Source organism: Barbatula barbatula (genome assembly GCF_947034865.1).
Source record: "Barbatula barbatula genome assembly, chromosome: 16".
NCBI classification, from domain to species: Eukaryota; Metazoa; Chordata; class Actinopteri; order Cypriniformes; family Nemacheilidae; genus Barbatula; species Barbatula barbatula.
This window is the reverse complement of record NC_136779.1, coordinates 22,549,450-22,571,362: the sequence shown is the minus strand read 5'-3', so window position 1 is coordinate 22,571,362 and position 21,913 is coordinate 22,549,450. Positions and strand designations below refer to the sequence as shown.

The window sequence follows — 21,913 nt, the reverse complement described above, 5'->3', positions numbered from 1 at the left end:
AAATCTGAGTCACTGAATCTAAAGGCCAAAGAACTAATAAACCAACGGGTATTTATTCACAATTCTAATTCTAAAATCTGTCATGTGCATAAAATAATGGAGAATATAAAAATCTGAAACAACTGCACACTTTTAAACAAATTTTAATGCAAAATAAAAACAACAACAAAATAGATCCAGTATAGTTGCTCTTAACTATACAATAAAAATATCTAAAAGAAAATGTAATCAGTTAGATGAGCGATACAATAAAACGGTTTTAAATTTCTTAATTGCCCTCTCGTGGGGCTAACCGCAGCTGTATAACATCATGCCAATCTTAAATAGGATTTATGAAATAAGAAAACAAAGTGCCCAACACCACTGCGGGGGTAACCATAATGCACAGAAAACAATAAATAGATTATTGTCTTTTGTGCAGCGCACAGTCCCTTTACAAACTCTAGTTCAGCTATTGTTATTGGTCATTTCAGATGGTAAATGTTAACAGTACATTGTGTTTAATAATATAACCTAATCTTACGGTTTAGATGCTAGAATTTACAGTGATTTTTGACTTTTAAAAAAATGTCCATTAAGTCTTCACATTGCATACTTCTGAGTCCATTCTCTTGCTAGTCTGTTGTACCTGCGGAAAAACAAACAAGGTCATGGGATTAAAAGGCTCAAGAGTTTTCCCTAGTGTAACTACCATCAATCATTTCAAATATGTTGTAAATCTGTTGGTGTTTGAGACAGCAATGAGTGTTAATACTAAAGAGAGATTCTACACTATTCCACATATCAAGCAAGACTTTTTCTCAATGCATGTACTTACTTTTCTTTGTCTGATTTGTAGATGTGTGCTATGTCTGGGACTAAGGGATCGTCGGGATTTGGATCACAAAGCAAAGAACATATGGACAAAAGAACTGAGAAAGAGAGGAAAACAAGGATGACAAACACTACATCCCATTTTCTGAAAATGACAAGAAAGAGAAACTAAATGAACACTAAACAGCAGCAGAACTATCTTTTCTGATCGCTGTACCTTTTGAAACTGTTAGTGCTGGAGACCACTGTGACCTCAGGATGTCCAGGCAAATACTTCCATTACTGTTAATGTTAGGATGGTAGATTTTTGTTGTAAATGCTACCTGTTGAAAAGAGGAGGGTGTTCTCAAAATGCAATTTAATAACAACACTGCACGCAAGTGACCCTTAATACCTTTGGTGGCTTGAAGGGATAATCTGTTGGAAAGTGAATCGTGAGAAAGAAGACCCCTCCTTGGTATGGGCTGTCACTCTATAAATAGAAAAAAACCTGTTTTGCGCTGTTCAACACTGTTTAGTTTTCGTCTAATGATTCTTCATTTTAGGGGTGCTAGGAAAATCACCATACGATCCTCGTGTAACTCAATGACATTGTCTTAAATGAAAAGCAGGCAGCCTCAAGTGTTTATTCCCCAAACAGGTTACTTGTTTTTTTAAATGACTCCTAAATGTTTATTGCAAACATCACCTTTCAAAAGTATTATTAGTCAAAACAGACTTCTGAGAGGCAATGAGGAAAATACTTACAGGTCCCATTATTGTTGCCTGCCAGTGAAACACTAAGAAGAAAGGAAAGAGGAGGTTTATTGAAAATCTAATGAGTCAGATATTATCTGTTTTCATGTAAAACATACTGACGGTTAACCTACAGTCATCTCCGACAGGTCCAGCGGAGCACTGAGCGGGAGGATCCCTCTGCAGGTCCTGTAGTTCCTAAAATAAATAAATATAGTCACCTTATGTTTAGCAAATTAGGTTTCATGTCCGTATATACAGTGGTACATAAAAAATTTTATACATTTTTATATCTCTTACATAAATGTTTATAAACACATAAGTACTTAAAAAGTATTGTAATTAAATAAAACACATAGAAAACAGCACCAGCAAACAAATAAAGCCACAGCAACTGCACTTTTATTCTTATTTTTAAACAGCGGCTCCTGAGGTCATTGTTGTATATATTTAACATTATATTTTTTTAGATAATTGGCAAGCAGAAAGTTTTTAATACTTTATTTTAAACAGTTTGTGCATTGTTTTACTAACTAAACCTAACTTTTTAAAGGTTTTCCTCTAAGATTATATATAACAGCTCGAAGTATGCAAAGTGACGAAAGACACCCAAAATGTGTCCATATCAAAATTGGTTAACTTTGGTAGAATCATTTAGTTTACTAAGCTGTTAATGAAGTAATATAAATGAGGACATTTAAGAAATTCATTAATCCTCTAAACATGGGCTCATTTTAAAAGATGTACACGGTTTGATTACACGTCCTCGGCCAATGTGAAGGATGTTTGCGATGTGCATCACAGTGTTGCGAAACAGAAACTGTCTAACTGATGGCGTCATTCTGGAGCTTCTGAGAATCAGGTTATATTGCTTGCTTCGTGTCAAACACAACGGAAACGACATCGCCAATTGGGCAGATTCAGTATAAACTAGACCAAATCAACTCTAGCCAAAAGTCACTCGAAACATCAACTGTGAGATTTTAACAAAGAACACAAAAGTGATTTGTTGAAGTGAATGAAATGATTTGCTGCTCATGAGCAGACTCTCTGTCTTTGTTCAACTCGAGGCCTTCTCGAACCATGAACACACAATAACACACCCTACCGCAAGTGTAATGTTAGAAATGACTACTTTCGGTACATTCTCTCGCATAAGTGTTGAATGCACGAGTTTTGATACAATAAAACGACTCATTTATATGATTGTTAGTCTTATAGAAGTACAAGTGTATGACGGATAGGCTAGCACACAAACACAACATTGCGGTTAACAATATACAAGCGACGACTGACGTTCTGGTTAAGTCAATATTACTGGCTGTTAAGGACATTAAATACAGCATCTTCATTTAAATAGTCACCTGTAAACTCCAAACTGGTTATGGTTAAAAGGAGAAACGGTGCTAGTTAGCCAGTAATGCTACATTCCACTCGTTTCGTCGTCGACATAATAAATTTAAACAATATTTCGAAACACTCCAACATAATATACAGTGATAACATAAACCAAAAATATAATTCTACCAGCTAGAAATATAGATGGCGTTTTATATCGTGATATTGAAATAAACAGCGTTAGCAGGTTAACCAAAAATCTGGCTACCGTTGTCATGCTAAAGGAAATATTTTGGCAATTTTAAAACAAAGCTTTTACCTTCTGTATTCTCTTTAATGCCATGCTTCCTTACTGTGTGTGGCGCCCCAGATTTACGCGATATTAGTATCTCTGCGATATTATTGCTACGAAAACCTCAGCAACAGTGTGTTTCCCTGAGTTTAAAATCGAGTGTGACTGAAAGAGAGACAGCTGTAGCTCAGCGACCTCTCACTTCCGGTGCGGAGCTGAGAAAGACAAAACAAAAGTCCCTTTTAAGGGCGAAGAAAAACAAAATAAATGTCGTTTTGTATTGAGTGGGGCGATAGTAAAGGATACTTGACATTTGAACAAAAATGTTGTCTGTTTTGTAACAAAAAAATATAATATTTTGATTGATCTCAATCCCTGTAGAGTGAAATAAATTAAATATAAATATATATCTTAATTGTTATTTAAGAAGGATGAGCTCAGTTATGTGAAATATTAAAGATATGTTCAAATATTTAAGCATGTAATATTCTAATATGTAATCATTATTATTTTAACATTACTGTAAATTATATTAAGATGGGTATAATTAGGGTTATACTGTGATGGCTTGTAGTGTAGTACTGTCTCTTTCGTATGAAATATGTATGTCGGAATCTTAAAGTAAATATAAATACAAATGCATAAATAAAAACAAAGAGTACTTACTAAGCACTGGTATGATTACGGATTTGGAAACAGCATCCTCATCCTATATCTGTGAATATTATGGGATTATGTTAGAGTCAATAAAAATGAACGCAAACTTAAAAAAACTAACAAATATATACAATGAGAAAGAGAAAAAACACTTCGATAATGAAAATATACTCAATTACAAGAATGCTTTTCAAATAAACTTCTTTTTTTTAAATAATTTTCTAAATTTCGTTTTCGCAAATAATAATTTTTGAATAAACTGCTAGATTTTTAATTTGCGCTTCGCTTCTCGAGTTTTCTTTCGCCTTCTCTCGTATGGGCGGGACTTAGGGTCACTTTATGACGATAGTCTAATGCGTTTTTGATTGACAGCTCCCTGACAAGGAAGTCGATGTTCCTATGGGTCTCTTCTTCTGGTGTTTTATGGCGGTTTGGCAAACCAACGAAAAGGAGCATGACCGCCATCTACTGATCTGGAGTGTGGGGTGTACATACATTTGTATTTCATGTACTCTTAATTGCCTTGACCCGTTTCCTAACAATACTTTTAAAGAAATATGATCAACTCCCAACCATAATTCTATGAATTAATCTCTATCTTTCATATACAGAACACTCATTAAGAATATGCCTCACTGTCTCTAATTCTCCACATTTGTCACACTTTCCCGATTCATGCTTTCCTATTTTAAAAAGACTATAGTTTAATGCCGTATGTCCAATTCTTAGTCCTGAAATAATGACATCCTTCTTCTTATTTTCATATCTTTTTCTCTCATTTAAACATTCTCCTGAATCTGGAAAAGATGTCTGCCTTTAGACCCACTATTCCATAACTTTTGCCATTTCTTACTTACTTCAAATGATATCACTTTCTTGAATTCATCTTTACTTAAAGCTAACTTAATTTCTACTTGTGGATGATTTAATGTTTTCTTTGTTTGCAAGTCTATTCCTTCATTTCCATCCACACCCACACCCACACGTGCAGGAGGAAATTAACCTCTCTATCCTACACTGCCTTATTCTAAAGAAACTTTGTAAAACTTCAAATACTAAGTCTGGCTTGGCTTCAGAAGTAGACTAGCGAGCGCAGCCATTGAATCACTACATATCACAGCTCTTTCTGGTTGAACTTGTTTGATCCACTGTAGTATGATAGCTAAAAATTCAGTAGGAAAAACTGACACATGATCTGATTATCTTTTTGCAATTTTTATTTTAAAAGTGGGAATATATACTGCTGCTGCTGTTCTTCCAGTCTCTGGTTCCTTGGACCCATCAGTCAAAACCTGTTATACAGAATAATATTCTTTAATTATATACTGTTGAACTACTAATTCATAATGTTCATCTCTTGTTTTTTCATTGTTTTGTGAATTTGTAAATCTATAGGTGGTGTAGGGAACAACCAAGGGGGAATAGCTGGTATAGCAACAGAAGGAGCAATTTCAACTCCAAGCTGTTCCTCCTTCCTTTCTACCCAATCAAAATGAGTTTTTCTTTATGTTCATATTCCCAACAATTCTTCAGAATGACTCTAGATGGATGGTTTTCCAGATGTCCCTTTACACCGTACCAGTACCTTAATCTCAACTGGAACCTACGTTGTTCTAGAGGCAATTCTCCCACTTCCACTTCCACTTGCAGCTACCGGAGAAGATCTAAATGCACCACAGCAAATGCGCTAAGCTTGATTTTGTATTATCTTTATCTTTTAAGTAATGTTTTGTTCGCAGAACTGTAAAGTGCAGTACCATAATCTATGTTTGACCTAATCACTGCACAATAAACTCATATCAATAACTGACAGCTTGCTCCCCACTCAGCTTCTGACAAGCACCTTAATACATTTATTCCTTTTTTGCAGTTTTCTATACATTTCTGAATATGTATTCTAAAATTTAATTAAGAGTCCATCCACATTCCCAAAAATCTCCCTATATTAACTTGTTCCAGCTGTTAACCATACATTTTGACATTCAAGCATGTATTTTTCTAATGTAAAAACTTGTGTTTTTGCCTCAGAAAAATGAAACCCCCAACGATTCGGCCAATTTTCCACCTCATTCACTGCTTTTTGCATTTTATTTTCCACAAATGGAACATTTCGCTCCTATTTCCATAATGCTTCATCATCCGCATACAATGATCTTTCTATTCCAGTCTCAACGTTATGATATATGTCATTAATAATTAAATTAAAAAGAATAGGACTGCTCACATGAGTTCCATTCTCAATTGAGAAAAAGCAGTCCCTACTCTTACTTGAACCATTCTTCCAAACGAGAAACTCAGAATCAAGTTATACATTTTTCCGTCAATTCAAGCATTACAATTTCATTAAAAGTCCCTCTTTCCACAAGAAAATTTACTAAATCTGGAACGTTGTTATTTCTCTGAACCCCTCCCATCTTCCTTATCATATTCCAGACTTCATTCATTTCAATTTCTTCCCCAATTCTATTACAACTTTTTGCTTGTCTTACTTCTCTCCTCACTATTGCCTGTGCCATGCTTTATTTCTTTCACTTACTGCTTTACCACACGCTTCATTCCACCACAGTACTGCTTTTTTCCTATTTATAGTTTTCTTTTTTCCTCTGCTGTATTTCTTATCACTTCACTTATTTTCTTACTTAACTCTTCAATTCCTTCAATATCATCTACCATTTCACACATACTGTTATGGCACACTTCATTTAAAAGCTCCCAGTTGGGTGGATTCAATTTCCATCTTGGAATTCTCTCCACCAAGGTTTGTATAAGATCCACACCAATTTTACACCATATAGGATAGCGATGACTTCCCATTGTACTTTGTTTACTTACATTCCATTCACATTTCCTAGCTTTCTGACACTAGAGTAATATCTAAAGGTGATTTACGCCCAGGGGTTAACATCTGCTCTTGTCAAACATCCATTGTAAATACATACTAACCGTCCCCAATCTAACATTTATTCCACAATAAGCCCATTTGTGCCAGAACTTGAGAAAAATATAGCAGTGAATTCATAAACTATAATTTGCATAAAATAAAACGTAGAAAGTTGTTAAGAATAAAGCAGTTTATTTGAAAATCACGTCACATTCTTTCAACTGAGTTTATTGTTTTCGTGATCAAAGTGTTTTTCTTCTTTCTCATTGTAAATATTTGTTCGTTTTTTTTAAGTTTAAGTTTGCGTTCATCTTTATTGGCACAGTTACGCAGTCTGTCCTAACAATCATTTGATGAAAGTACCTCTCTGAATTTTTGAGGGATATTTTTCCCATGATGCTTCGCGTTAGCTCTGTCCGCCGCGCTGAATGGCGCCTTTAGTGTAGGAGACACGATTATTCCTAAACATAACAGTTTATTTAAGGAAACTCTTATTCTTTTTTTATACAGTAAACACTTGATCGACATTGCTGGGATAGTGACAGCAGGTGCACGATGGCTCCATTCAGCTTACTGTCAGTCGGTGCTCATGTTTTGTTAAAGTCAGCGGGACTGTTCTCGAGCGCGTCTGTTGTGAGGTGAGCGAGCTTTAGCTCTAACATTACTCACACGTGTCTTTCACAAAAGGGTTCCGACAGTATTGTGTTTATAATAAAACTGCACAAGTAACTTCTTGTATTGTCCAAAACTCACGAATGCTTCTATGTAACTTACGGCGCTAACCTTACACGGGGGTGCATGTTTCTATGCATGTAAATGATATTTACATGTACGCATTTGGCAGATGCTTTTATCTTTGCATTGTTGTTCTTTTGTTGCACATGCTGCTTCTATTGTTTTCCCATATTTGTTAAATCGCTTCTGTTAAAAGCGTCTGCTAATGTAAATGGACGATACTCACCGAATAAGGAATGTTTACATCATTTTGTGGACATTTTAATTTCACAGAGCAATTTCATGGATATACAACATTGCAGCACCAAACATAATTATTCAAATTTTTACTGCATATGGTTAATGAATGTAAAGCGTTGACACTGCAGCTCTGGTCCTATAGCAGTGAGTACAGTATATTTCATAAGGAAAGATTCATGATAATCTGTTGTTTTGCAAGTGTAGGTGTTCATGTGTCGTTCCGGTGATAAAGACTTTTAGCACCTCAGCCAGGGATCCACCCAAGAGACCCCTCACAGCGTATATGAAATATGTGCAGGACATGCAGCCCACCTTCACCAGACAAAACCCAGGTATTCTGATTACTGAAGCTGCTGACGTATGCAATGTTACCTTGCATTTCTGTGTGAAATGAAAATATACCTATTAATTCAGGAACAAAAAATGTGGATATTGTCCGAAAGATAGCACAGCAGTGGAGAGGCCTAACTCCTGATCAGAAGCAGGTACATGTGAGTTTGATGACTGTTGAATGTTTGTGTATGAACAGACGTATGTCATTGATTCAGTGTACCTGCAGCCGTTTCAGGAAGTGTCTTTGGCATCGAGAGAGCTGTACAAGCTTGCTCTGCAGGAATACAAAGCCCAGCTCACCCCTGCACAGTCTGCTGCTATCGCGGAGGAGAGAAAACAGAAGCTCGCCAAACGAAAAGCCATCAGGAAAAAGAAGGCAAGTGCCACTCACATTCAGTCACGTACCAGTAATGAGAACACTTCAGTTTTCTTCTTAAACGTGAGTAATTCTATAGGAACCGCTGCTTTATGGTGAAGGAATATTGTTTTAAATCTAGGAGCTGAATACTCTTGGCAAGCCCAAACGGCCTCGGAGTGCATTCAACATCTTTATGGCGGAGCACTTTGAGGAAGCACGAGGAGCTACTATGCAGGTGAATATCATTTTTTTGCGAAGATCATATTTGCCGTAATATTACTCAAGTCGCTTTAAATTTCCCAGCGTAATGGCTTACCTGGAAATATCAGTAAAAAGTCATAGAAATATGACTAGCATGAATAATCTCAATTTCAAGATATGGTCTCAAGCTCTCAAGTGTGTTGAATGTCATTTCTCCTCGCAGGGAAAGATGAAATCACTAACAGTTGACTGGAAAAGCCTCAACATCACGCAGAAGCAAGTGAGTTTCACCTGAACAGCCCTGATCTTCCCTTTCAGATGAGCATCAGTAGGCTGTATCTCACACCGCTGCTTCTTTCTCAGATTTACACACAGCTGGCAGAAGACGACAAAGTCCGCTACAAAAACGAAATGAAATCATGGGAGGAGCACATGACGGAGATCGGAAGAGACGATCTTGTTCGGAGAAAGGAGAGGAGATCCCTGAAAGCCACATCCACCATAGACAGAAAGAAATCCAACGTCACAGTGTTAAAGGCAAAAGCCACGAAAAAGAAAACTTCTGTGAAGAAGACTGATTCAGGAGCAGCTGCAAAAAAGTCTGTGAAGAGCACCAAGAAGTGAGGTGTGTGTTTTGAGTTGTATAAAGGCCAGTTCTGTCCTGAATAAAGACTCTTCTTTCCATTAAAGCACCTCTAGTGTTTCAAGCATGAAGGTTCTAGGAGGTCCCCCTATTTTCAATAAACCGTTTTCTCGCAGCTTTAAAGTACAGTATTGTGTCCAAAATACTTTAGATCTCGAGTAACTGTGACCGCTTATGTAGTGTTATACTGCTTTCTGAAGTCTGTCTCTTAACATGAATCAGTTTTGCTTTTTGTCTCCCACAGTGAGTTGTGTATCATGCTTTCCAAAAAGAAAACAGCAGCTTTTGTACGATATCTTTACTTGCAAAATAAACATTTACATTTTCTATAAAAACAATAAGTATTTACAACAGCATTTCATCTCCTCTATGGTTTCTTTCTTAAAGACCACATGAAATTATTTAAGGGGAGAAGTTTTCTGTTTCAATGGGACGTTTTGGTTGGACTTGAACTGAAGCCTATAGGCTCATTTTTAAATATAAGCAACAAACCATGAGTTGCTACTTGCGAGCTCAGTAAACAAAAGCTCATTTAAAACATGACATTATTTACACAATCATATGAAATATTATTTGTGGAATAAATTCAGGACTTTGTGTGGGAACTGGACTTGACCTCTTGCAGAAAGGTTTCAAAATCAGGTGAGCACACCAGCTTGTGCGTTACGTTTCCCAGCACGGTCATGTCTCCAGTGCGACCCTCCGACAGCCGCACACACACCAGTTGCTGCAGATGCAAACATCATCAGCTTTTTAATGTAAACGACATTTATGCTATAAATAAACAACGTCCGGCTGGACTCACCTGTAGGAAAGAGAAGGCGGTTCCCTCAGAGACATCTAACGTTACATTTCCCATGAGCAGCTGAACTTTACCGGACCTTCTTATTTGTAGTTTTCCAATCAGACCCTCGGAAAAGTCAGACAATACAGGCATACGGGTCTTCTCAGTCTGATCCTGAGGAATGAAGACGTCACAGCATCAAAACCTGTCACAAGAACACTGAAACTGATATTAAACTGTAAATGAAGTTTGCCTTCAAGTAAAAGGTACATCTGTGAAATCTCAGTAGCGCAGTATGAGCATATCCTACTTTAACATGCGGCGAGCGTTTGTCTGTGGGCTTGACATATTCGTTTCTCCTCTTCTCTGGGCTGCTGCTGTTTTTTGGCTGACCTGGTATGACATCAGGAAGCTGAATGAACAGCAGCTCTTCCTTCTCTGAAACACAAAGCTGCTCAAACAGTTCTCGAACCGTTGGCTGCTGTGGGGACACAGACGCACCTCTCGCTGTTCTGGATGATTTCAGGACGTCGGATGTTGTCTCTTCTTTAACTGTAAAAACCACAATGTCTTGGATCCGGTGCTTCGGTTAAAATAAAAATCGCATAAGAACTAACATCCTAAAACCACTGGAAAAACAGTCACTTACATGTATTAGTTGCGTCTGTGGACAAAAAGTTGCACGCCTGATGAAGTGGAAGCCTTATTGGTCTCTGCGTTGGGTCGTTTTTTAACCCGGGATCATCCAAAAACTATTTCATTAAACGAGAAAAAAAATAAACTCTTTAAATGCAAATTCCAATGGTAAAAGCAGTTTTCTCTTTTATTTCCAATTGAAACTTATTCAATGGTTAAGCCCTTATTTCAATATCCGTTTATACTTTAATTTCTCACTCATGTAAAGATTTCTAATCAGCTGGAATCAAAAGAATGAGTCTTCAATATTTATTTTCCAGTGTGTTTCCCTGAAGGAGTTCTACAATAATATCCACAAACGTTCATTTCATGCAGATGTACATCAGGGTCAATGTGTTATTGTGACTTACATCATCTCGTTGGAGTTTTTGTAAAATTGCATCATCATCTTTAGTATTGATCTTCTCCTTCTTAAAGCACTTGGTGACTAGTGCAGGATCACAATTGCTCGGGTTCGAGCCTCCCCAACTACCTGCAGGTGAGGAACCAGACGCGAGTGAAATGTAATTCTTTCTGGTTGTTTCTCTGTGAGTCAGTGATGTGTAAACGTACCTGGTTTTCTGTAGGTGTCTGCAGGACCCTGTTCAAATATAGAGTGAGACTGAATCGTCTGGGGTTTTTCCCGTCGTCGTCTTTCTCTCTGTCTGTCTTTTCTCTCCTTCTTTGGTGCAGTATGGGTCTCCTCCTGTAACCTCCAGAAAGACAGAGTTACAGGTGAGTTACCCAACCTGAAAACAAATAAAATGTGTTTCTATAACACTTACTCATCTTTAGTTTTGCGCACAGAGTTGACGTTTGGTACGAAAGTTTTCTGTAGAGAGAAAATAATTGGTGCGTCAATTAATGTTGCAGGTCCATTAACATGATATATGATCTATGATCTGGATAATTCAACCTTCTTAAATCCACCCAGGGTGAGATCTCTGGAGCGCAGGGAGGTCAATCTGCCCGGTGGAGGGGGATTCAGTGATATCCGACCCGGAAGTCCTCTACCCGGAGCAAATGATGACCTGAAACTCGGTTCTAGATCCCCATCGCCATGATCAGACATCCTGACAAAAAACAAAGACACATGTTCAAGAGAAACATAGTCTATAAACATCACAGCTGAAAGGAACAAATGTCAATGGATGAAACACTGATCTCAATGGAAATTATAAGAGTCTCTGTCGGTGTGATGTTATTTGGTGCATATGAACCGTTAGAGCACCATTAACTCCTGACCTACGCCATAAAGTCATGTTGTACTGGTCTTATTGGTAAACATCTGATGGTTCATAATGGCTGTCGTTGTATTTTTTCAGTAGGCAGCGAACTAACCTGATGGTTTATGTGACTATAATACGTTTCAAACTGTACGGACGCTGCGCGCGCCTCCCTGTTTGTCAACACAGCTAATACAACAAAGCATTTAACACGACTCGATGAGGCTTACAAGGGTGTGGAAATATACAAAAATGACGCGACACTGTTGTTATCTGTAGGTATAAAGGTAAATAAAGACTATACGTACTTGAAGTGTGTGCAAACGCATTAAGACGCATCTGTAAGATTAGCCAAGCTAACGGCTACGTGCGCCTTGAGAGTATGTCACGTGACCGCGACTCACACCGGTAACATGACAGACTCATAAAACGAACACTACACGCTCTTTACTATTATGTGTTAACTGTATGAGAAAGTTACATTAATATTAAATATATATATACATTATACTTTTCATTTGATGTTTTTGTGGTATCGTTTAGTTGTGTGTATGGGAAAGAATCAAGGAAAATGATTTGTGTGTACATGTAGGCTACACAACATTCTTTCTTAAATGCTTTACATGACGTGCGACGATACAGTCGAGAACATGTTCACATTTATAATAATAAATACAAAGATGTAACCTATAGGAAAACTGGAATGAAACACACGGTCGTGTCTCAAAAGTTTACAAAGGTAAATCAGTAGCAAAACCTGAGAGTGTGAAGATTGTAATTGTACAGCCCCAATGTGAAACTTGTTTAATAAAAAAACTCAAGTTGAATGTTTGATCATTGTGATTTTAATTTGTTTACATTTTTATTAATAGAAATCTTTGAAAGTAACAATATTATAGACAATAGACCATATAAAGAGGAAGAGAAAGAAGAGAGAAAACAACAATCTTTCCTATGGTCAAATTCTAAATACACAAAAAGAGCATCCATAAAAACACTGCAAAACAGGCGGGATATTAAGTTGAAAAAACGTCTGCATAAATTTCTCCAATTCTCACAAAAATAGATTGCAGTTAAGTGCAGATTTGACAAATATTTGTTTATGAATATAATATTTGCCATGTAAAATATAGAAATTCACCACACAATCAAACATTTTACAATCATTAGTATATGAACATTTAAACTTGGCTCATTTATTTTATAACTGCCCTGTAAACCTTACATTTTGGTCCGACGTTAGCTCCTTTTTATTCGCCCATAAAAATATAGTTTATATGTTGTTTGAATATTGTGATTATCCCTGCCGTTAGGAGGCGCATGACGTCATCAAATGCCGCTGCGTCTCTCGCCTCTGAGCTCTCACGTGCACGAGTACGTAAGTTTTGCGGGTTTATCGTCAAGACGGGAAGATTTAAAGCTGAGTGGAAATCTCAACATTAAACTTCAGTTTATTATTATACAAGTGTTCACGTTGGGGCTGTGAGTGTTTAGTGTAGAGATTTTGACAAGTTGTTGACAAATGAGAATCTACACGCTCTCAAGTTTTGCTAGTGATGAAGTTCCTCATCTTTTCTATGATATATTCGTGCTTAGGTTGAGAATGTTGACTGTGTAGACAGCTCACTGGGATTGTTGTCTAGTTAGAAGACTCAGTAGGTGTTGGGACTCTCTCGATCATCTTTTGGCTGATGCTGGACTGAGGGCGGCGCTGGTCCCCTCCGGTCAGTTTGAGTAACGGAGAGCCCGCGGTCACGATGATCTGAGAGCTGCGGAGAGTCAGCGGTGCTCTGCGACAGTCATGGCCGCTCGGCGTGAAGCCTTCAGCGGATACTCACAGCAGTCTGACCCGGGCTCGAACAGCGAGCGCAGCGCCGACTCTCCTCTGCCCGGGTCCGAGGATGACTCCACCGGATCCGCCGCGCCGCCGGACCCCGAGTGGACCGAGGAACGGTTTCGAGTGGACCGCAAAAAGCTGGAGATCATGCTCTTAGGTAAAACTCTTATTTTCACAAGAACATTTAAGACTTGAGGAAACAAAGGAAGCCCGCAGCGAGCACACGTCAATCATTGAGATAAACACACACTTGAGCAGTAATGTGATGCTTTAACTCCAGTGGATGTGAACTTTCTCTTTGTTCGGTGTCCTTCGCTTTATTTTCACATTGTTTTTTTCTCAACATCATTTGTTGTGCGACAGCTGTTAAATACACTGTAGGAGTCCATCACTCAATAACACACCAATGCATCAGAGAAAACTTCATTAAAGTACACATTCATTCATAGATCACTACAATCAAAACATACAGATTCACGAGAGAGTTATTTCTGAGAATGTTTCTAACATTTACTGAGAAGATATTCTTGATGTGGCCTATAGGATGCATTTTACTCTTCTTATTGAGTAGCGTTGCATATATGTGACCCTGGACAACAAAACCAGTCTTTTTATTGATATATGGGTTGTTAAGATGGGACAATATCTGGTGGAGATACAAGAGTGTAAAACTCTGGAAGTAAAGGGTGCAAAAAATCTAAATATTGAGAAAATCGCCTTTGAAGTTGTTAATCCGAGGCACTGTAGCTGGCCATCCACTCACAAAAATAAAGTTTTTATATATTTTGGGTTGAAAATGTACAAAATATCTTTATGGAACATGATCTTTACTTAATATGCTGATGGTTTTTGGCATAAAAGAAAAATCTATCATTTTGACCCACACAATGTGTTTTTGGCTTTCACTAAGAATTGTTCCGTGCTACTTTAGACTGGTTTTGTGATCCAGGGTCACAAATGTGTTCATGTTCTGTCTGTCTGTCCATGAGTACAGTAAGAGTTATGATGGGATGGCGTGCGTGTGTGTGTGTCTTCTGAATGACAGTAGGGGGCAGTGTTAAAACAGCTCTGCTTTTGACATTAGCCTGAATTCCTTGTGTTTTTCTTCATCTCTTGAAGTCTTACACTGTCATTTCTGTACAGTACGCTCTCTGGCCAAAGGTTGAGACCAAATCAAAGTTAATGAAATGTATATAATATATGTATTTAAATGTAAGCGTTAGACATTAGCAGAAGAAAGAGTCCCATACAGTGTAGGTTTAAAACAACAAGAGGAGAAATGAAAATGAAGACAGTTTTTGACTGAACCATCTGTTTGACCTTCATGTATGCTGTGTGTTTGCGTATGCATTCCATATATGTGAAGAAACAGCTAAAGCTAAATGTTACAACACATTCTTAATAATAGACAGAAAATATGTCATTTACATGTTAATGGCCTTTTATTGATCCTGATCACGTTTGATTGAAGAGAAAGAGTCACGATCAGGAGCTGCACATCCTCAATGGCTCTGTAGGGATGTTGAATGTTTTGATGCTCATCGTGTCGTGCATTTCATGTTTCTTCGTGTCTGGAAACGGACATCAGAGATACACACAGACAAAGTCACCAGCTTCAGTCAACCACAACAATCCTTCCGGCTGAGGTCATTCAGCATCTCTTCATGTGCAAGCGTGAATGATATTAGGATTCTGTGGGAAGATGTACAGAAGAGTTTATGTGGGTTGTAAGTCGGGATAGCTCAGGAACAGAGATCTAGAAGATAATGTGACCTTATATTTAAAACAATGACACAAGATCCATCAAAGGACAAAGTTTTGCTGACATTCCAGCATTTTAGATAGGATTGTCAGCAGTAGTTATAAATTGCTATCACATATGTTGTCATTTTGTTGAAGGTTGAGAGGGTGAATTGCATTGTTTCTCTGTTGTCTTACATTGTGAGTTAAATCTTGATAGTTAATAGATGCGATTGGAGAGAATTGGCTGTATGTTTTCAGAAATGATCACATCAGAGCACTTCTTGGATGGGAACCTATATGAATCATGTCATATATATATATCTATTTTATTTGGCTCATGAGGAAGATGAACACTGTCATTCTGGAATGTTCTTGAATGGATAATGGATCACATAAAGTGCGATTGACTCTTTTTTCATGTGTGTCTGATTGTGTAGAGTAGTGATGTGTTTGTTGTTCATGTCTGAACGTCTACACCAGAAGAACAGCCCTCAAAATACATAAGTAGCCTCTAAACTTACTACACAGGCAGTATTCTGTATGGCAATGTTTTCATTTTGGCCTCATTCTTACCTTAACATGAAATGTCAACTTAGTTTAAATATACTTATAATTCATATAAACATATTATGTTTGCAGCAGTTTTATACGAAGTATTCTGTGGTTAGAGATGATCAAATAGTGTTCGGCTGATACCGATATTAAGAAAGCTCTGTGGCTGATATAACAGAAATGTAATTAAACGAGTACATGAGCGACACCGTGAAACTAAATCAACCATTATTGTTTATTACATGCCTACTTATTAACAGACTGGAACTCATGAAGAGGTCCATAAGTGACGTCATTTTAATTGTGGGCTTAAAATGAATAAAATATTTGTATAACTTGTATAACATATTATTGATCCTTGAATATATCTCGTCCACCTTACATGATCATTTCATTGTGGTCATATTACATTACATCTTTGTGGCAATTTTATGAATAAAATGCTAATATGCTGTAATAAATCAAAAATATTGACCATTTGTAAAAATATATCGGCAACGGCAAAACATCAGTCTATCACCATTGTCAGGGGATAGATTATCCAGTGACAAGTCTTTACAGTTCATCTGATCAAGTGAACATCTTCAATCTCACACTGGAACACGGTGGAAAAACTGCAGTCCAGCAGTGGCCTGTTAAAGACGGCTAAACATACGACTTGTTTAACTCTCTCACTGATGGATTTCATCATTCCTGCAGAGGTCCAAATCTGTCACTGTAGGCCAATGATTTCTTAAAACACGTCGCTTTTTATGGCATGTGTAACATCAGATGAATATTTGTAATTTATTTTGTTTTAAGATTACTTTACAAAGATTTGTTAAGATCTGACTTTTAAATTGCTCATTGGCATTACTGCGCAGATGTTTGTTCAGGGTTGGCATATTTCTTTTGGATGAGATCAATCGAAGGGTTGTTGGGAGTTGCACATCACATCACAACCTTGAACCATGATATTCTTATTTTATAGAGAATCTGATTCCACAAAACTAGTGCAAAAACACAGTTAAAATGTTTAAGGTCCAGTGTATGAAATTTAGGGGAATCTAGTGGTGAGGTTGTGAATTGCAACCAAGGGCTCTCTCCGCTCCCCATTCCCTTTCGAAACGGTGGCTGACACAGGACTTCGATGTCGTCACGTTTTCACTTCTTTGCTAAAGGAGATAATGTGTTTATGAAACACGCTCTGTAGAATAGTCTGTCTGTTAAGGGATGCCGTACTGCTCTGCCTCTCTGAAACAAAAGTGAGGTGTGCTATGATTGGCCAGTTCACTAGTGCGTAGTGATTGGTGGAATACTGCACGGAAATGTAACGCGTCTTGACTTTGCTTAAACCCCAAAATGAAAAAACGCCCCTGAGTATACTGTTCAGTGTGCACGCACACCACAAAACTACATTTTTTGTGGTAAAAACTTTGGTTGTGATCTAAGATACAGTAAAGAGATCATTCTAGAATGGTTGGTGTGGTAAGTGTACTTTGGCAAACTGTGTTCTGGGCATATGTGTGCGTGCTGCTTAAAAACTTCATCTTTCTGTGGTCTGTGGGATGAAAGTTTAGGGACGGAAGTGAGTCTGTTGAAGAATGTGCTCGGGGCTAACTGTCCTCTGGATTGAGGCCTAGGGAAACACTTTCCTCTGTTGAGGGTAAACGTGGCATTCTCCCCGAGAACTACCACTGAGACCAGTGGCCTCGGCCTTCAGTTCATTGAAACGTCATTTTGCCGATCCACATAGAAAAGTGCCAAAACACATTGGAGAGAATAGAAATAAGTCTGTGAAAGGTGGTAGAATGCAGAGCATTAGGAGCGTTCAGGAAAGCCTGGCTTGTGTTGTTGGGGTATGAAGGACCCTCGAGAGGTGGTGGGCGGAAGAGTCCCAGAGCTCACAGCACATAATTCACTGCAGCTGTTGAGAGTCTCTGTTTTTAAAAATGCTGGCTCGGACCCGAGACTTTGTTATGACAAGGAAAAGAACGAGCCGTTACACTGCAGCTACCACCTCGACTATCATGAGTCACAAACAAAATGGTTGTTTCTCGTGCAGTCCTTCCTCTCATGTCGAAGACAGAAACAACCTTCCATTTTTCATTTGATGGATTGGCATTTGAAAAGAATCCTTCATGTTTTGTTAAGTTCGAGATGGTCCTCGTGATTCATTTCAAACGGTCGTGTAGAATAAGCACAAGGTTTTCTCGGCATTGGCAGTGTTGTTGCCTGTTTTTTTAACAAACATCCCAGTGCGATAGTCACACTGAAAGATTAGAAACAAGGAGAAAAAATACAAAATATGTAAGTGGTGTAACTTCCTGGGGATAATATCTCCTTACTGTTTCTTTCCAAATTATGCTAAGACATGCGAGCAAGATGTTTGCATCAGACCAAAACATTCAAGGATCATGCTAAGACAAACTCAAACATGCTTCATGAAGAAGCACATTAGCATTATTGTAATATTTTAGCATATGTTCAAGGACATCAACAATATGTCTGAAAATGTTTTGTCCTTCCTTCTCTAACAAACAGCAGCCAAGCTAAATTTAAAAAGCTGTTCTTCACCAAAACAAACAAATATTGACTTGTAGAATAGTTTTAGTGTTCAGTCATTGTGTGATTATGAAACGACTGCGCTGTTGAACGTCACAAACCTGATGAGCTCAGCGCTCCCTGATGCTGTGTATCACAAACTCTAGAGGCTTTAAAGTGTTCGTCGTCTGTAAAGATTTCAACGTGCCAGCGTTTGCGCATCACACAGCGTCTTCTACCGTAGCATTACGCAACGTCTCCATGACATCAAGCAGAAAGTTCAGGATTACGCGGCCAACATTGATGAGGTCACAGATCTAGCTGAACGCTTGGATCGACATCATTACACATCTGTGCGGCTGTTTGGTGGTTTCCAGGCGACAGCGGGCTGTTGTTAGCGTTGAAGCAGCGTAATGACTTATGTGTTTCATAGACACATGTTTTATCCTGAGCAATTTCAAGTGCAGAAATAAAAGATACAATCCCACCGGGGAAAGAGCCAGGACGGAAAGAGATCTCATTAAATCTACAGCTCGTATGAAACTACAAGCTCATGACCATAACAATTCCAGTTTCCTTATATCAATATATCATTATTATCATCATGTAGAATTCGTAAACCTTGTGATCACTCATATCAGAAGTGCAAACTTCATCATTTAACTACAAGCACATTGATCTAACATGTCTTATGAAAGCCATCTGTCAACATCTTTATTCATCAGAATGTGCACGCGGATGCTGATAAGTCCATTTATTTCTGCCAATAAACAAGATTATTTCTCCTGTAAATGTCTAAAGTCCCTCTCCTACATTCTTGAAAATAAATTCCATAAAGAACCCTTAACATCCAAAGAACCTTTCTGTTTCACAAATGGTTCTTTGTGGTGAAAAGGGTTCTTTAGATTATGAAAAGGTAAGAAAGAGATGTTTCTTTAAAGAACCTTTGACTGAATGTTTTTTTGTGGAACCAAAAATGGTTCTTCTAAGGTAAAGCCGTGAACAACCTTATAAGTACTTTTATTTTTAGCAGTGTAACGTATAACAAACTGACATGGACACTATACATGGCCACAAAGCGGTGGACAATATTACATTCAGATGAAATGATCTGTACAAAGTAGAAATGCATTTTTTGGTAATATCCCCCTCTTTGGAGCTGGAGCTGGATTTTATGTGCGGGTGAGAAACCTTGTTCATGACATATTTATGTTTCTAGCTAAAATATATATATATTTGCAGAGTTTTGTCTGTCTATAGTTGGCCTTGGGTGTGTTGATGCTTTGTAGAGCTCCTCGTACACCGGTGTAGCCTAACCCCAGATTCAGTAACCTAGAGGCTTTCTTTGCTTACAGTGTGGTTAACCACGACCTTGCCTGAGAGGATATTGGGAGCCCTGTTATTCTTCAGCTTTGCATTTCACTCAGAAGAGAAGAAATCTACTCACAAAGAAGACTTTTGGGTCACTAATCTGCCTTTGGACTGTCTTGGATAGTGGCAGTAATTCAGTGATATTGTTTGGATTGCCTGTATGTGAATACAGTGATGTGTGTCTTTGAGTATATTGTCGATTTATTTTGCCGTTGTGTAGAGATGTGGATGATGTTGGCGAGCTTTCTGGCCTTAAAGTTGCTTTCTTTGTCCTGCCGTCTGGAGTCAAATCGGCTGAATCTACCTTCAGGTGAACAAAGTTCAACAATCTGTGAGTGAACATAACGATAGAAATATGTCTTTATTACTAGCCAAGCCCACTATTTCCAAATTCCATTTCACTCGGACATGCGTCAAAATACGAAAGTAAAAACGAATTTTGTGAAGAACATGAATCTGTTCAGCTTTATTCAGTATTATTTTCAGAGAGGAGCGGATGTTTATGAAAAGTTTCCTGAAAGCTTTCCACGCTCTCATAAATCCATTAGATCCTGTTTGGCTTTGTTTCTTGGCCAATTACAGTGAAATTAGTCACTTATTTTTCTCTGATCCAAATGATTCATTTATAAGAAGTGATGAACACATCAGGTCGCCTGTGACGTCTCTTTAATCTAAATCAAATGTTCTCAAACATCTCAAGACTAAACAGTATTCTGTACGTAGGTTATGTCTGGAGTGTTCATGTGGCTTAGAGGGAAAGATACACTTGTAAATGTGGTTGTATGGATCACAGAGTTTCTTAGCAAACGTTCTGAAAGTAGAAAGCATCGATGTGTCTACAGAGATGTGTATGGGCGGGAAAACAAGCTTAAATTGCATTTTCTTCCCAAGGCCACGTGGAAAAATGTGTTTATATGAATTTCTGATGATGCTGATGTTATATTTCTCTTGAAATGTCTCGTTCTTCTCTGCAGCTGCGACTGAGGGCCGGGTCAACGGAGGCGAGGACTTCTTTCAGAAGGTAAGAAAATAAAACACTAAATAATTACCAGTGTCACTCATCTGTGTTAAAATATTTGAAACAAATATGACTACATTTTATAGTTTAACTTTGAGTTCCGATTAAAAGAGCCTCATTTGAAGTCATTATAAGTAGCTGAAACATCTACAAACATCTGTGATCAGATGGGATTAATCACATTGAGAAATGATGTTTTATTTGTTTAAAGGGGAGGTAACACACGCAGTTTCTGCCTAACCTGTAGAGTAGCATTCGTCGTGTCTTGGAAGATTCAGCTGTATGATTCTTTCTGCGGGGAAACTACAGCACGAGCACACTATACATCATCGCATTATCCCTGCATAACTATTGATTCACTATAAGTTCATGTTCTTTACATTAAGCATGTATGCATAATGCTGCGTGGGCATGCTTTTCCAGGGTAATTGTCCAATAAGTATGAAGGTTAAATGATGCCAAAAAGATTAAGATAAAATGTGAAAGTGTACATGACATTGCAAGCACAACGCTTGTGGCTTAATTTATACCCTTACAAAACCTTTTTGTGCATGCACATTTATTTTATGCTTGCAATGTCATAATTTCACAAATGTTATCCTGCGCATGCAAATCTTTTTGGCATCCGTTTACCTTCATAAATAAGGGATGAAAGTTGTTATGTAAGGGAATTTCATGTCCACTTTCCGAAACCTGTACGAACGCTGGAGGAGTGAATCGAACACATAAATACTACGTCATACGTCCAACTGGTTTTTGACAAGCTGGCCTTGTCAATCATGGGAAGCCAGCACGATTAACATTGTAAAGAAGTCAGAAGGCATGAAATACATTGCTCAGCTGCTCAATAACAAGCTCTTATATGGTTTGGGACACTTTTTTAATTGCTCACATGTTTAATAACAGTATAAATGTCCTGTGGATCACACGTTTACAATGAGCATGGCATATATCCTCA

The 21,913-nt window shown here is 37.9% G+C and overlaps 4 protein-coding genes across 11 annotated transcripts in view; 2 read left to right on the top strand and 2 right to left on the bottom strand.

Moving 5' to 3' along the window:
- Positions 1–127: 127 nt before the first annotated feature.
- On the bottom strand, positions 128–3,464 carry ube2d1b (ubiquitin-conjugating enzyme E2D 1b). Its single transcript, XM_079476841.1, has 7 exons — positions 3,206–3,464; positions 1,683–1,746; positions 1,561–1,592; positions 1,208–1,285; positions 1,031–1,136; positions 818–911; positions 128–628 (listed from the first exon to the last, which is right to left on the bottom strand). The coding sequence occupies exons 1-7, from the start codon at positions 3,227–3,229 to the stop codon at positions 583–585; spliced, it is 444 nt and encodes a 147-aa protein (XP_079332967.1). The 5' UTR covers positions 3,230–3,464; the 3' UTR covers positions 128–582.
- A 3,621-nt stretch (positions 3,465–7,085) lies between these two features.
- On the top strand, positions 7,086–9,645 carry tfam (transcription factor A, mitochondrial). 2 transcript variants are annotated; one of them, XM_079476058.1, is made up of 7 exons: positions 7,086–7,354; positions 7,896–8,023; positions 8,106–8,182; positions 8,251–8,400; positions 8,522–8,617; positions 8,807–8,863; positions 8,947–9,581. In XM_079476058.1, exons 1-7 carry the CDS (start codon positions 7,272–7,274, stop codon positions 9,205–9,207), a joined length of 852 nt encoding a protein of 283 aa, XP_079332184.1. In that variant the 5' UTR covers positions 7,086–7,271; the 3' UTR covers positions 9,208–9,581. The 2 variants fall into 2 exon arrangements, with proteins under 2 accessions (XP_079332184.1, XP_079332185.1); XM_079476059.1 differs by having other exon boundaries at positions 7,094–7,354; positions 8,106–8,176; positions 8,947–9,645.
- Positions 9,514–12,337, bottom strand: LOC306905444 (DNA-directed RNA polymerase III subunit RPC4). Of its 2 annotated transcripts, XM_079476056.1 has the most exons (10): positions 12,220–12,311; positions 11,602–11,758; positions 11,471–11,517; positions 11,259–11,398; positions 11,057–11,178; positions 10,660–10,762; positions 10,512–10,562; positions 10,321–10,448; positions 10,032–10,184; positions 9,514–9,953 (listed from the first exon to the last, which is right to left on the bottom strand). In XM_079476056.1, exons 2-10 carry the CDS (start codon positions 11,755–11,757, stop codon positions 9,813–9,815), a joined length of 1,041 nt encoding a protein of 346 aa, XP_079332182.1. In that variant the 5' UTR covers position 11,758; positions 12,220–12,311; the 3' UTR covers positions 9,514–9,812. The 2 variants fall into 2 exon arrangements, with proteins under 2 accessions (XP_079332182.1, XP_079332181.1); XM_079476055.1 differs by having other exon boundaries at positions 10,321–10,562; positions 12,220–12,337.
- Positions 12,338–13,607: 1,270 nt separating this feature from the next.
- The window catches only part of bicc1 (BicC family RNA binding protein 1), a 51,785-nt gene continuing 43,479 nt past the window's right edge, over positions 13,608–21,913 (top strand). For all 6 annotated transcript variants that reach the window (XM_079477172.1, XM_079477170.1, XM_079477171.1 and 3 more), the window contains exons 1-2: positions 13,608–13,905; positions 20,912–20,958. In XM_079477172.1, the coding sequence (XP_079333298.1) occupies positions 13,713–13,905; positions 20,912–20,958 (240 nt within the window). In that variant the 5' untranslated portion in view covers positions 13,608–13,712. The remainder of the gene's footprint in view (positions 13,906–20,911; positions 20,959–21,913) is intronic.